This window comes from Lagenorhynchus albirostris, chromosome 12 (assembly GCF_949774975.1).
Source record: "Lagenorhynchus albirostris chromosome 12, mLagAlb1.1, whole genome shotgun sequence".
Lineage (NCBI taxonomy): Eukaryota > Metazoa > Chordata > Mammalia > Artiodactyla > Delphinidae > Lagenorhynchus > Lagenorhynchus albirostris.
In genome coordinates this window covers 25,772,445-25,786,598 of record NC_083106.1, presented here as the reverse complement: position 1 = coordinate 25,786,598, position 14,154 = coordinate 25,772,445, and the positions used below count along the sequence as shown (strand labels likewise).

At 41.6% G+C, this 14,154-nt stretch overlaps 1 protein-coding gene across 1 annotated transcript; it reads left to right on the top strand.

Moving 5' to 3' along the window:
- The first annotated feature begins 1,457 nt into the window (after window positions 1-1,457).
- LOC132530446 (heterogeneous nuclear ribonucleoprotein A1-like) lies at window positions 1,458-2,186 on the top strand. Its single transcript, XM_060167661.1, has one exon. The coding sequence runs from the start codon at window positions 1,458-1,460 to the stop codon at window positions 2,184-2,186; it is 729 nt and encodes a 242-aa protein (XP_060023644.1).
- The last annotated feature ends 11,968 nt before the right edge of the window (window positions 2,187-14,154 follow it).

The following is a 14,154-nucleotide window of genomic DNA, read 5'->3' as shown; positions in this document are numbered from 1 at the left end:
TAAAAGCAAATTAAAACCACAATATGTACAAAGCTATTTTATGGCTAAAATAAAAAACACTAGAAATACCAAATACTGGCAAGGATGCAGAGCAACTGGAATTGTCACACATTTCTGGTGGAAACGCAAAATGGAAATCAGTTTGACAGTTTCTGATAAAGTTAAACATACACTTACCATATGACCCAGAAATACCATTCCAGGGGTACTTATCCTAAAGAAATAAAAACTTATGTTTACACAAAAATCTGTACACAAATGTTTATAGCAAATCTATCCATAAATATCAAAATCTGGAAGCAAACAAAATGTCTTAGTTTAATGGATGAGTAAGTTAACAATGGAATACTACTCAGCAAGGAATAAACTATTAATACACATAACGGCTTAGAAGAATCTCAAAAGCATTAAGCTGAGTGAAAGAAGCCAGTCTCAAAAGGTTACATACAGTATAATTCCATTTATATGACCTTCTCAAAAGGACTAGCTAGAATGAGGGAGAACACACCAGTGGTTGCCAGAGGTTAGGGAAGGGAGAAAGGTGTGACCGCAAAGGGAGAGCACAGAGGAGATTTCTGGAGTGATGACATTGTCTTGTGTCCTGATTATGGTGGTAGATAAAAGTGTTAAAATTCATAGATCTGTACACACACAAAGCAGTCTATTTTATTGTATGTTAATTTAAAAAATAAAACGAAAACTTTTAGTGGAGTTCTATTTCCTACTCTATCAAATCTAAACTCTCTCTGCCTGTGTGTGAGCCCCTCCATCATCTGCTTCCCCTCTTTGTCATGTTTCTAGGTCAGTTTCCTCTCTGTCCCCTGAGGCAGCTCAGCTGTGCCCCTACCCCCCATCCATCTTCCCTCCTTTTATGAACAAACATTATCGATCCTCTATAAAAGGCCAGCTACAGTGCTAGCCTTGGGGGTGCAAGAGCTTCTGGGCTATAATAGTCCCTCCTCTTCTCTCCTCTTCACCCTTCCTTTCCCCCCCTCCTCTTCTTTTTATTCAAATCAAGTCCCACCCCTTTTGCCACGTCAGCTCCAGGCATTCCTGCAACCACCAGACTCAAGTTCTCTGTCATCCGTCTGCACCAGTAAACTAATTGCACCACAGCTGTTTCTGGTTTTGTTGCATTCTTCCAGTTAGATTTAGTTCTTTGAAAATAGGAACTTTTTGTTTGTTTGCTTTTTCAGTCAGACCTCAGATGATCAAACAGCTCTTAACATAAGAGTGAGTGCCCTATACATAGCTCACTATTTAAAACATGCATTGGGAGATACGTTCGCTAGATTACTCCTTTCTGCCAGTGGACGCTGGGGAGTAAGCATCGTTGATGTCTCCCCCCTCCACTGCCGTCATGTCTAAGTCAGAGTCTCCCAAAGAGCCTGAACAACTTCAGAAGCTCCTCTTCAGAGATGTGATCTTTGAAACAACCGATGAGAGTCTGAGGAGCCATGCTGAGCAAATGGGGAACGGTCACAGACTGTGTGGTAGTGAGGGATCCAAACACCAAGCGCTCCAGAGGCTTTGGGTTTGTCACATATGCCACTGTGGAGGAGGTGGATGCAGCCATGAAGGCAAAGCCACACAAGGTAGATGGAATAGTTGTGGAACCAAAGAGGGCCGTCTCAAGAGAAGATTCTCAAAGACCTGGTGCCCACTTAACTGTGAAAAAGATTTTTGTTGGTGGCGTTAAAGAAGACATTGAAGAACATCACCTAAGAGATTATTTTGAACAGTATGAGAAAACTGAAGTGACTGAAATCATGACTGACCGAGGCAGCGGCAAAAAGAGAGGCTTTGCTTTCGTAACGTTTGATGGCCATGACTCATTAAACAAGATTGTCATTCAGAAATACCGCACTGTGAATGGCCACAACTGTGAAGTAAGGAAAGCCCTACCTAAGCAACAGAGGGCTGGTGCTTCATCCAGCCAAAGAGCTGGAAGTCGTTCTGGAAGCTTTGGTGGTGGTCTTGGAGGGGGCTTTGGTGGGAATGACAGCTTTGGTCGTGGAGGAAACCTCAGTGGTCGAGATGCCTTTGGTGGCAGCCACAGTGGCGGTGGGTGTGGTGGCAGTAGGGATGGCTGTAACGGGTTTGGTAATAGTGGAAGCAATTTTGGAGGTGGCGGAAGCTACGACGATTTTGGCAGTTACAACCATCTTCAAATTTTGGACCCATGAAGGGATGAAACTTTGGAGGCAGAAGTGCCGGCCCCCGTGGTGGCAGAGGCCAATACTTTGCCAAACCACAAAACCAAGGCGGCTGTGGCAGTTCCAGCAGCAGCAGGACCTCTGGCAGTGGCAGAAGGTTTTAATTACTGCCAGGAAACAAAGCTCAGCAGGAGAGGAGAGCCAGAGAAGTGATGGGGAAGCTACAGGTTACAATAGATTTGTGAACTCAGCCAAACGCAGTGGTGGCAGGGCCTGGCTGCTACAGAGAAGACATGTTTTAGACAATACTCATGTGTATGGGCAAAAAAAATTGAGGACTGTATTTGTGACTAACTGTATAACAGGTATTTTAGTTTCTGTTCTGTGAAAAGTGTAAAGCATTCCAACAGAGGGTTTTAATGTAGGTTTTTTTTTTTTTGCACCCATACTTTTGATGGCTAAATGTAATAGTTTGACCATGAAGCTGAATAAATGCGTCTTTTTAAATAAATAAAACATGCATTGGCATTGAAGTGAATGAGTAAGCATTAACCCTAGGAAAATATGAACATAGTTTTGAATTAGAAGGAGGTCTAAATTTCCCTTATTTCCACTTCCTCTTCCATTGCTTCTCTTGACATTGTTATAAACTCTGTCTTTCCTGACTCTTCTCAGCAAGAACTATATTCAGCTTCCGTTCACACCCTTTAATCTTTTCCTGACCTTTTTCCTTCAGGAACCTGAACATTTTCTCTCTTTAATTCTCTAACTTTCAGACTACTTATATTCTTTATTTAATTCTCCACTTTCCTAAGACTTTCTCAGTACTAGATGGTTTATATCTTACAAATGCCTCGTTTCCACTTCATGAAAAATTGTTTGCAATTTTCATCTTAATTTGTTATTTTTCTAGAGCTCCGTCATTTATTTTTGGTAAGAAATAATGTTATATTTAACCCAATTGCAATACAGGTCAGCATTGTCTACCTTCTTAATAGGACATAGTACTTTTTCATGCCAAGAACAAAGATAAGTTAAAACTTTTATTTTCATTAAAAATATGTAAACAGTCTCAAAAACAAGAGAATATCTCTGTGGTCCAGAAATAAGAGAGTGAGGTATGGTGGAGCTTCCAGTCTTCCTGGCTCTAGAATAGGAAACTAGCACGGCTGCTGGGAGCTCCCAGGCATGGCGGAACAGACTTGCACCTCTTCTGGGTGGGGCGTGGCGTTGGCCTGGCTGTGTGACACACAGGGTCAGGGTACTTTGCCCTTCTAGAAAAAGAGCTTAGAAAAAGCTGCAGCTGGGGTGCAAGCCTGTCACCAATAACCAGCAGCAGGAGAGAGAAGCTGGAGGCTCCCAGGCAGAGCCTGTGCCCAAAGGCACCTGCTGACAAAGAGGTGGGACCAGCATTGCTCCCACAGATAAGACACCCAAACTGCTCCCACAGAGCTTGGCTCTGAATGGGGACCTAGGCTGGGTGAGAGCAATCACAATTTCCGAGGCAAGGAGAGGTGAGCAAGAGAAGTGGGGCAACAAACACCAGCAAAAGGAAATTTCCACTCAAGATGACATGGCAATTAAAAGTTTAAAATGCAGAAATGAAACTCACGTCGTAAATGATAGCCAAAATACTCACCGAATCGGGGATTCATCCCTGAACGGATAGAGATAATACAGCCATCTGAAAACCGTGTTAAAACTCCCAGTGAGCTAAGGGGAAAAAGAACTTAGCAAACTAAGAAATTATAGGAAGGGATTATGAAACAAAAGCAAGTGGATATGATAAAGAACCAGGAAAAAGTCCTGGGAATAAAAAGTATCGCCACTATAATTAGAAAAAAATAAAAACAACTCTAGGGGCTTCCCTGGTGGCACAGTGGTTGGAAGTCCGCCTGCCGATGCAGGGGACACGGGTTCGTGCCCCGGTCCGGAAAGATCCCACATGCCGCGGAGCGGCTGGGCCCATGAGCCATGGCCGCTGAGCCTGCGCGTCCGGAGCCTGTGCTCCGCAACGGGAGAGGCCACAACAGTGAGAGGCCCGCGTACCGCAAAAAAAAAAAAAAAAAAAAAAAAAAAAACTCAAGATGAACAAAGAGAATTAATGAATTAGAAGGTATGCTGGGATATTTACCCAGAACACGGAACCAATGAAAAAACATGAGATAGAAAAGATTAGATTCACACTTCAGCATAGATATAACATAAAAGTTCCAAAGTAGAGAACTGAGGACACGGTAGTAGATAATTAGTATAGCTCAGAATTTTCCAGAATCAGAAAACAAATCCTCAGACTGAAAGCACACATGAACAAATCCCTATTTTCTAATACACAATTTATATATACAAATTCCTGTTATTATATACAGTAGGGATTTGTTCATGTTAACGCATGCCCAGCCGTAGTCCCAAATGAAAAGCAGAAGGAAACAACTCGGTCCTTGCCGGGGCTCTCGCCATCCCTCTCACAGTCACTCAAACACACACAGAGGATGCAGAGAGTTACCTCTGGGTAACTTGATGCATGCCTCTTCTTCCCGCCCCATCTCCCACAGCAGCGGGAATCCTACACAGCAGGGGACTTCCCTGGTGGTCCAGCGGCTAAGACTCCGCGACCCCAATGCAGGGGGTCCAGGTTCGATCCCTGGTCAGGGAACTAGATCCCCCATGCAGCACCTATGAGTTTGCATGCCAGCAACTAAAAGATCCCGCATGCGCAACTGAGAGATCCCACGTGCCGCAAGGAAGACCGGCACAGCCAAATAAATAAATAATTTTTTTTTTTTTTTTAAAGAAAGACACCTGAGCTAGGCAAGGCCAACCTTAGGTGTGCCTCTGGTTGCGCCACTCTTATTGGTATGTAACGTACATTGTTTCATTGAAGTTGTAACACGGGGTGGCATGGACTGACTTCTCGGCTCAATTCCTTCTCTCTCCATCCATCCCATTTAGTGTTTCAGTTCTAGGTTATCAAAGAAAAATGTCAGAAAGGGACCATATACCTTTGGTTAACTACAAAATAGACACCTGCAGCCACAAGGGGACCTTTCTTCCTGCACCCCCTGCAGCCTACTTGCTTTGGGGTGATATTTATACCAAGCAGCCCTTCATTCCATCAAGCAGCAACATTAAATCTCTTGTTCTGCACTTTACTGGCTGAAGGTTGTAAATGTTTTATGAGCCGCTGAGCTTGCAGCATTACTATTTTATTAGAAGGTTGAATATCTTTTCTTCGTAGCTGGCCTACTAGTGAAGTTGTTCTTTCTCTTAAAAATGTTAACTTCATGCTTGTTATGAAATGGAAATTGGCAGGATGTTGTAAGTAACCGTTTAAAACTGGTTTGGCCCATTTGAAAGCAAGCTTGGATAGCACTAGGACTTTTTTTTTTTCTTTTGGATTGACCTATAAATAACTGAGGCACGGAAAGGGAGTTTTTCATTCTCTAACAACTGGATTCAATAAAGTCCTTCTGGATTCAATCTGTGATTGCTGAGGTATATTATATTCAAACTTTGGCATCAATCCAAAGAATCAATTATGAATTTACTCAGGTGGACATCAGAATGAAGCAGTCGAGATAGAGCATCAAGTTACCTGGCTGGTCCTGGACAAGCCATAGAATAGTTTTGAACATTTTTTCCTCATCTCTTCTGTCTCCGACATTTCTTCCTCTGCCTTCCTCACAAACTGAAAACCAAATAAGTCAGGGAAGTGAAATGGGGAGAAATTAGCTCTTCTAGAAAGCTAGACTAGGGTGCTTCTCCTCCATGATGAAAGAATGATGTTACAAAGGGACCATGCTCTCACCAACCAGGAAGAGCCAATATGACCACCAGCTTCCCAAAGGGAACCACTCCAAGCATGTTCTTTTCCTCTCCCATGTCTCTGTTCTTACTGCCTCCTCAACTATGACGTTTGTCTCCCCTTCTTTATCTTAAAGGCATCTCATTTTCAAAACCAAGTTCACTTGTCACCTCCAATCTGCAGCCTTCCTAGACTAAATCCCTTTCCCCTCATGCATACAAGTGAGAATTACTCCTTCCTTGCTATTCTCATTTTAAGTCTTACTCCATCTGTTGATTCATCTATTTACTCAACAATCTTCTACTAAATATCTGCTATGTGCCATGGCACTGGAGAGAAAAAGATAAATAAAGTACAATCTATATCCTTAGGAGCACAGATCTTTGTTTCCATATTATATTTGAATTCCCAGGAAAGATTTGTTGAGGACAAGACCTTATTGAAGCCATTTTTCTATCTCAGTGCTTACCGTTGTCTAGCACACAGTAGTTGTTCAAACGATATTTCTTAAGTTGATTTGAAAGGAAGGAGTTGAAGTGTTAGATCTTCATTCTAAAGATTACGTTCCATGGGTGATATATTGGGAGGTCTCCAAAGACTGAGGTCAAAATGATTTTTCCTGTGATGCAGATTCTTTTAGTCTTTTATTTTTTTTAATTTTTAAAATCATTTTTAATTGAAGTATAGTTAACTTACTATGTTGTGTTAGTTTCAGGTGTACAGAAAAGTGATTCAAGTGTATATATTCTTTTTTTTTTTTTTTTTTTTTTTTTTTGCGGTACGCGGGCCTCTCACTGTTGTGGCCTCTCCCGCTGCGGAGCACAGGCTCCGGACGCGCAGGCTCAGCGGCCATGGCTCACGGGCCCAGCCGCTCCGCAGCACATGGGATCCTCCCGGACCGGGGCACGAACCCGCATCCCCTGCGTCGGCAGGCGGACTCTCAACCACTGCGCCACCAGGGAAGCCCCTCAAGTGTATATATTCTTGATAGGGATTCTTTTAGTCTTTAAATCAAGTTGCATTTCTTTAGTTTATTAATTCAGGAAATATTTATTGAGGGTTTACCCTCTATCATGTTCTGTGTTAGACATTGAAGAAAAGATAAATAAGCAATGTATATAGTATACGTGTATATATGTACATAAATATAGGTGTATAATATATACAAGTCAGATATTATTATTGCTATTATTACATGGAAAACCTACAACTTGTCCCTCAGCAGTAGAGTTATGACAAGAGTCTGTTCGGATGAGAGTGAAGAGTTCAATTATCAGTCTCCCCCATTAGACAAATGCTCTATAAAGGACCGTGTCTTCCTTTATGTCATCACCCCAGCGTAATATTGGGGATAGCAGATGTTCAGAAAGAATTTGATGAATGAATGAATTGTACAGCCATTATTTTGAGTGTTGAAGTCTAGTGAAGATATTTGCTTCTGTCTAAAACAGGGCAGCCAGTTGCTTTACAGTGAAATGGTACAGAATTCATTTCGGATCAGACAGGTCTGAATCAAATTGGATTCGTTTTTACATTTATGAAAGTCTCAGGATTTCATAAAAATTTATAAAATCTTAGTTTAAACAAAATCAGTGGAAAGTTCTCCTGTATAAGAAAAAAAGTAGACTCATTCTATAGAGAAGCATAACTTTGAGATTGTACATGTCTTAGAGTTCACTTGTCTCTATTGTTATATTATACATGTCACTATTGAACTAGGACAACTTAAAAAGCCTTATTACTAAGAGACATAGCAAGAATACTTGATATGATAAGACAGCCCACTAAAGCAAAAGGAATCAATTGCTTAACTAGGCAAATAATTTTGAAAATTTCCTTCCAACACAGTGAGACTCCATAGCCAGAAAGTCTGATGTTGTCTCCCCTGTGACTATTAAAATAAGACTCAAATTTAATAAAGGATTTCCCTGAAAGACAGCACATATTATATCAAAAGAAAATATCTGCCTATACAGGAGTACAGCATCATTAAAGGGTTACCGCATTTCAATTCTGAAGTGATTTGAAAACAGCACTTCTAGGTCTTAACTTTTGCCAGAACAGCGTTCAAAACCCTCAAGATTGAGCCAGTGTTTATGAAAGTACTCTGCAAATTCTAAAGTACTCTATAAGCTTAGTTTGTACTATTTCTATTATACTCTGAGATTCTGATATCTTTTCCTGTGGTTCATCAGGGAAACTTCCCACTTGAGTAGCTCTAGTATTTCAGAGCTATATAAATATGATTATTAAAGCAGAATCATTAGAACTGTGTCCAGACCAAAAGGGCATCTTCTGAAGGACAGAAAACACACGTCTCTCTCTTGGAGAGTTTGAGGTAAGGGCTATCTTTGAGTCTCCTGTTAATGAGGTCATCCCTGGCCCCTTTGGTGTAGACGTTCAGATGTTGTAATGCTTCTAAAGCTACTCTATTAAGAAGGAAAAAAAAACTAAGTATACTGCAGATGGGCAGGTGGCCATTATGGACCGGCACCGTCAGTACAGCTTTCCACAGCCGTGGACTTACTTGCTCCTGTGGCGATTCATGGGCTCACAGTGGTCAGTGAAGCACTTAGGCAGGACGTGGGAGGTTCTAAGGGGCAGCATTAACATTCCAAGCCCCACTCTCAGATCTGAATGTGAGAGGGAATGACACAGGCATCTTAAAAGCCTAGGAAGACAGCCAGAATCTAGAAAGTTCGGCCTTCAGCTGCCTTGATTAGGATGAACTGCACTTGTCTCCTGTTGTAGTGAGCCGAGTGCCACTGTCCTAGCAGATTGTTCTTTAGACAATTATTACTAAAGTGCACTGTAGGAAGTAAGTGTTCAAGAAATATTTGCTGATTTATTGTTTGCTCCATAAAACTATCTATTAAGGGAGACAAAAATAAAGAAATAATATGCCCTAAACAATGCAAAAATAGTAAGTAGGAATAGTGCTACCTCTACCTGGTTTCTAAAGTTATGTCCAGAGCTCTTTCTCTCTGTAGTAGTTAGACACTTGCTGGAATAAAACAAAAGCAAAAATGGAAACCCTTGTAGATCTTTCACACTGAGGGGGATTGATACAGGGAATTGGTTACACTGGGAGAAAGAAGGAGCCAAATGGGGCCCCGGAAACAACCCAGAGCTTAGCAATAGCAGCAAACTGCTTCTCCTGTTGAGGAAGTGGAGTTGCAGGAAGCAGTGAGCCAGGGGTCTTTGGCAGGACTTGGGACAATTGTGAGGACTCCTAGCAGCAGCTGGGACCACTGAGGCAGGGGCTGTACAGAGGGAACTGGAGCCACGGGGCAGCACAGCTTCAGCAGGAGAGGACTTGGGAAGCACATGGTTTCTTTCACTGCCTTTCAATCTTCCGATCTTCCACCAGTGACTCATTGGCCAAGCAGCCCGGGAGTGAGTGGCAGGGGAGTCTGGGAAATGTAGTCCCCTCTGGCACAGGGTCGAGGGATGGGGCAGTGTGTGTGTGTGTGTGTGTGTGTGTGTGTGTGTGTGTGTGTGTGTGTGTGTGTGTGTGTGTGTGTGTGTGTGGCGGCGGGGAGCAGAAGAGAGCCACGGGGAAATCTGCAACTGATCACCATGCACTCTAAGAAGAGGTGACTTTTTTCCCCATAGTAAATGGAGTTTTATCCCCGTAGTATTTATATCAAATTAAATGAACTTATAGATTATATATCTTTGTGTCTTTTATTTTCCCCTTACGTTTAATTAGTGATCTGAGAAGGGGCTTGCTGATGAAGATTAAATAATTAACCAGAATTTGGTTATAAAGGACCATCAGTTCTAACACCTTCTGGCAAACTGGAGAAAATAATAACTGGATTCTGCCTTTCTCAGGAGCGTCTATCCAGAGGTAACCTGCAAACTCTCTCAGAAGCATATTCCTCAACCAAGTGTCTGCCTAGTCCAACTTCTTAACCTTTAAGGAAATGAAACTTTGGTCTCTCACCTACTTCAGGGCTGGGCTCTCACTCCTTCTCCCACGCTGTGATGTCTGTTCTATCTGGCCTTGGCTTTCCTTTTTTGAAACTGAGCTCTGAGAATTGGATGGGAAAAGCTGACCAAACACGTAATCGTTCATTGGAAAGTAAGTTTTGAGTTGAGGTAATATGTTTCCATTTTTGTTATTTTTGTTATGGCCAAAGTCTTATTCCAGCTCAGAAAATCCTTCCTAACTGAGAGCTGATCCATGGCTTAAACTTGAGTCCAGATCAGAGGCCAAGAGATGCAGGAGAGAGGAGAATGAAACACAGGTTTTATTGCCCTCACCCAGAGATAGAGCAGGGCTGAAGCACATTTTTGAAATGTGCTCTTTAATGCCTTTGCCTGTACCACTCTTAAGCCAGGGTGGAAGCCTCCACCAGATGCCCAGAGCCCTCCCAATACATCTGCCCCGGGCTCCCATGCCAGACGCCCAAACCATGCTTAAAAATTACCTACCTTCCCTCCTTTCCAAAAAATCAAAACAAATTTAATACCTCCTTTCCAATGACAATGAAAACAAATTTAATACCCTTTCCTCCACTGCAGTTCATAATAATACTTAATATTTATTTAGTGCTTTTTATGTACCAAGCACTGTTCTAAATACTTCATAGGCATAAACTCATCTAATCCATGCAACAGTTCTACGTGGTAAATTCTATTACAATATCCATTTTACAGATGAGGAAACTGAGACACAGAGAAGTTAGGCAGCTTGCCCAGGATTCCACAGATTCTAAAAACTCAACAGTCTGACTATAATTGATGTCTTAGTCACTACACTAGATTCCTCTCAGCTACAGTGAAGAGCTAAGAGTAAAGCAATCAGATAAAAAAGAATTCAGACTTACATGTGAATAATTGATAGTTATTAATCCTCCCGGAGAAATGTGCAGTTTTAAAAGATGTCCATAAACTCAAGGAATCTCAGTCAAAGATGACTCATTCCCAATCTGAATTGCCACTTTAGTTGCTAGCACAGGCCTTTGGTCATAGCTGAGTTTGAATCCCAGTTCTGCCATCTCCAGGTGTTGGCCTAAGCAAGCTTTTTAAGTTACATAGACTTTAGTTTCTTACCCCTGAAAAATGGGATAAAGCAACTTTCTGTGGTAGATTAAATGAAATCAAGGCTGTGAAGCACTTAGCAAGCAAGCCAGCATATAATGAGTGCTCAATATATGGGGCCATTATTATTACGGACTTCCTTCCTAGGGACACGTAAACGAGAATTACAAAGTAGCCTGTAAATGCTAGAGGTGGATTATAACGTGAAAAGGATAGTGTGATGGGTGCAATTCAAATTGTACCCCACGGAGTCCTGGGCATCCACAGGCCTGCCTCCAGGGCTCCGGGGTGGGTATGGAGTGTGCAGAAGGGAAATGACACCACCACCACCCTGCCACCCCTGCTTTCATTTCAACCAGAACAATCCCAGTTTCATGCGAGGGATGTGTGTGTGTGTTAACATTGACTTCCTGTCACACTGCACTCAAGAAAGGATTTTGTCTAAAATCACCACTGGGACTGGCACTCCTAAACGGAGTTTTCTAATCTTTTCTCTGGAAGATCTTGAGTAATTCCCTCACCGTTTCTGACTTACTTTCCTCTTGGCATAATATGAATGAATTCATTTACTGTTCCTCCTAGGTAAAACTTTGGTCAGCTTTTGGAACTGTGGGGAAACTACCCCAAAGTAGACTATTAAGAGGAAACATCTTCCCATAGAAATACCTCCAAGGAGTCAAGCATGTTTGCTAGTATGTTCATTCATTTCTTTACTTGTATCACTTTTTGCCTTTTTCCACGTCTGAATTCAGAGACTCCCTAGAAGTTTCCAGGCTGTCCACAGTAGCCCTCAAGGCAATCGGGCAGCCCAGGAGGGCTCTGGGATCTAGGATCTGGAGTCGTTCTACACACTGGTCAACTCTAATGCAAGTATTTTTAGCTGGAGAATAGTTTTCTCTAATCAAAATTACCTCACGAGTGTCCTCCCCAGACTAGCTGCTGAATTCATTAACACCCATCAGTTCAAGGTGAAAGGACAGTAATATCTAATTTTCTTAATGTGGTAAAAAATACATAACAAAAGTTACCATCCTAATCATTTTTAAGTGTATAGCTCAGGAGTGTTAAGTATCTTCACATTGTTGTACAGAACATCTCTACAACCTTCTCATCCTGCAGAACTGAAACTTTATACCCATTAAACAGCTCCCCGTTTCTCCCTCCCCCAAGCTTCTGACAACTGCCTTTCTACTTTCTATTTCTATGAGTTTAACTACTTTGGATACCTCTTAGTATCCAAATCATACAGTATTTGTATCCAAATCATACAGTATTTGTCTTTCTGTGGCTGGCTTCTGACACCAGGCTTCACCAACGTTCAGCTTATGACAGGATTTCCTTCTTTCAAAAGGCTGAATGATATTCCATTGTATGTATTCTCGTATCTGTGGTGGATTAGCTCCAGGACCAGCCATGAATACTAAACTCCAAGGATGCTCAAGTCCCAAAGAAGTCCCTCCATAGCCTCAGGTTCTGCATCTGAGGTTTCAATCAACCTCTGATTTTAAACACAGTGCATGAGCCACCAGTTGGTTGAATCCTCAGACGCAGAACCAGCAAATATGGAGAGCAGATATTGCTACATTTTGTTTACCCTTTCATCCATCCGTGGACACTTGGGTTGCTTCCACCTCTTGGCTTTTGTGAATAATGAATGCTACAATGAACACGGGTGTGCAAATCTCTCTCCAAGATCTTACTTTGAATTCTTTTGGAAACATACCAGAAGTGAGATGGCTGGATCATGTGGCAATTCAATTGTACCTATTTTCAGTGCTCTTCTGTCACAGGCTCCCTGAGAAACTCACAAGTCACATTTGAGGGCTTTCATGCTGCTCAGAACTTCCTGGTGTTGTCCCATCCAATTCTATCAGGAAATGGCTGCTCCAAGAAGAAGCAGGAGTTACTCCAAGTCTGGGAAGAATGCCTGCTCTTTTGAAATCCCCAGCATGCTACACATGATACGTGAGCTTATGAAAATTACATACTTCCTGAACGCTCCTTTGGCACAAACTTCTGAGGCATTCTAGAGTTGGCCCTTGCAGCGAGAAACCACAAGAATGTCCATAATGCAATGTAAAATATGCCAATTCTCACTCCACTCGTCTGCAAACTAAACAATTCGCACAAAATTCCCTGCAGTCTCACCTCCCTTATGAGTGGAAGTTGATTTGGAAAATATTCATACATAGATTCTAGAGCACCAAGCAGAGCATTATATGAAGTGGATTTTGTTGAATTGTTTATTCACAACACTCAATAATTGAACCACTAGGTACCATGGTGACAGAAATGAAGGTAGATGGATGGGAGTTATAGAAAGACAATGGGTCCCCTGTCCTTAATGGTAATTAGTTGGCCCTGGCCATATATTCCATCTGTTCATGTACTGTGACCTCAACATACATCCTACATGAAGATAAAAAAGAACAAAATGTACATTAAACAATTATCATCGAACCTGGAGATTTTTTCAAATTGATTTAGAAGGCTGATATTTAGAAAATACTACCTTTTCACCTTGTGAAAATTAACTGAAGATATAAAATTATTATTAAGGAGAGAATATTTCTATTTCTTGGCTATTTTCTTCCCTTCCTTAACCATCAGGTATACTTATAGGAGAAACCATCATGGAGAGTTTCTAGTCAGTCATTGGCCAATCAGCTATGAGGACCACTGTCCTGGTCCAGGTGCCACTGCTGGTTTAGATGTGAAGAAGGCCTGGCATGTTGACTTCTTCAAACGCTAGTGGTGTTTCTTGTAATTGTCAAAACAATGGACGAATCAAAACACCTGAACTGAGTTAGACTATTGTATAGGGTGTAAGTTTTAAGAATGACCTAGTTAACGCTATAAAGTCAAGGTCTTGAAATTCAAGAGACTTTCAAATATGAAGAAGTTCCAGTGGGGGTGAGTATTTTAGTCCCAAAGGAAGAGAAGAATCAGAAGTTTGGAAGTATGAGCTTTAAGAGCTCTTATACAGATAGAAAAACTCGCCAAGAGACAGAATTGGAAACACAAAATATACATCTCTAGAAAACAAAATAAATAAGCAACAACAAAAACAAAACAAAAATCTTTGGAGGGGGAAAAAGTCCATAAGGAAGTTTTCGCCGTTCCTATTTGCAACCCCTAAATATC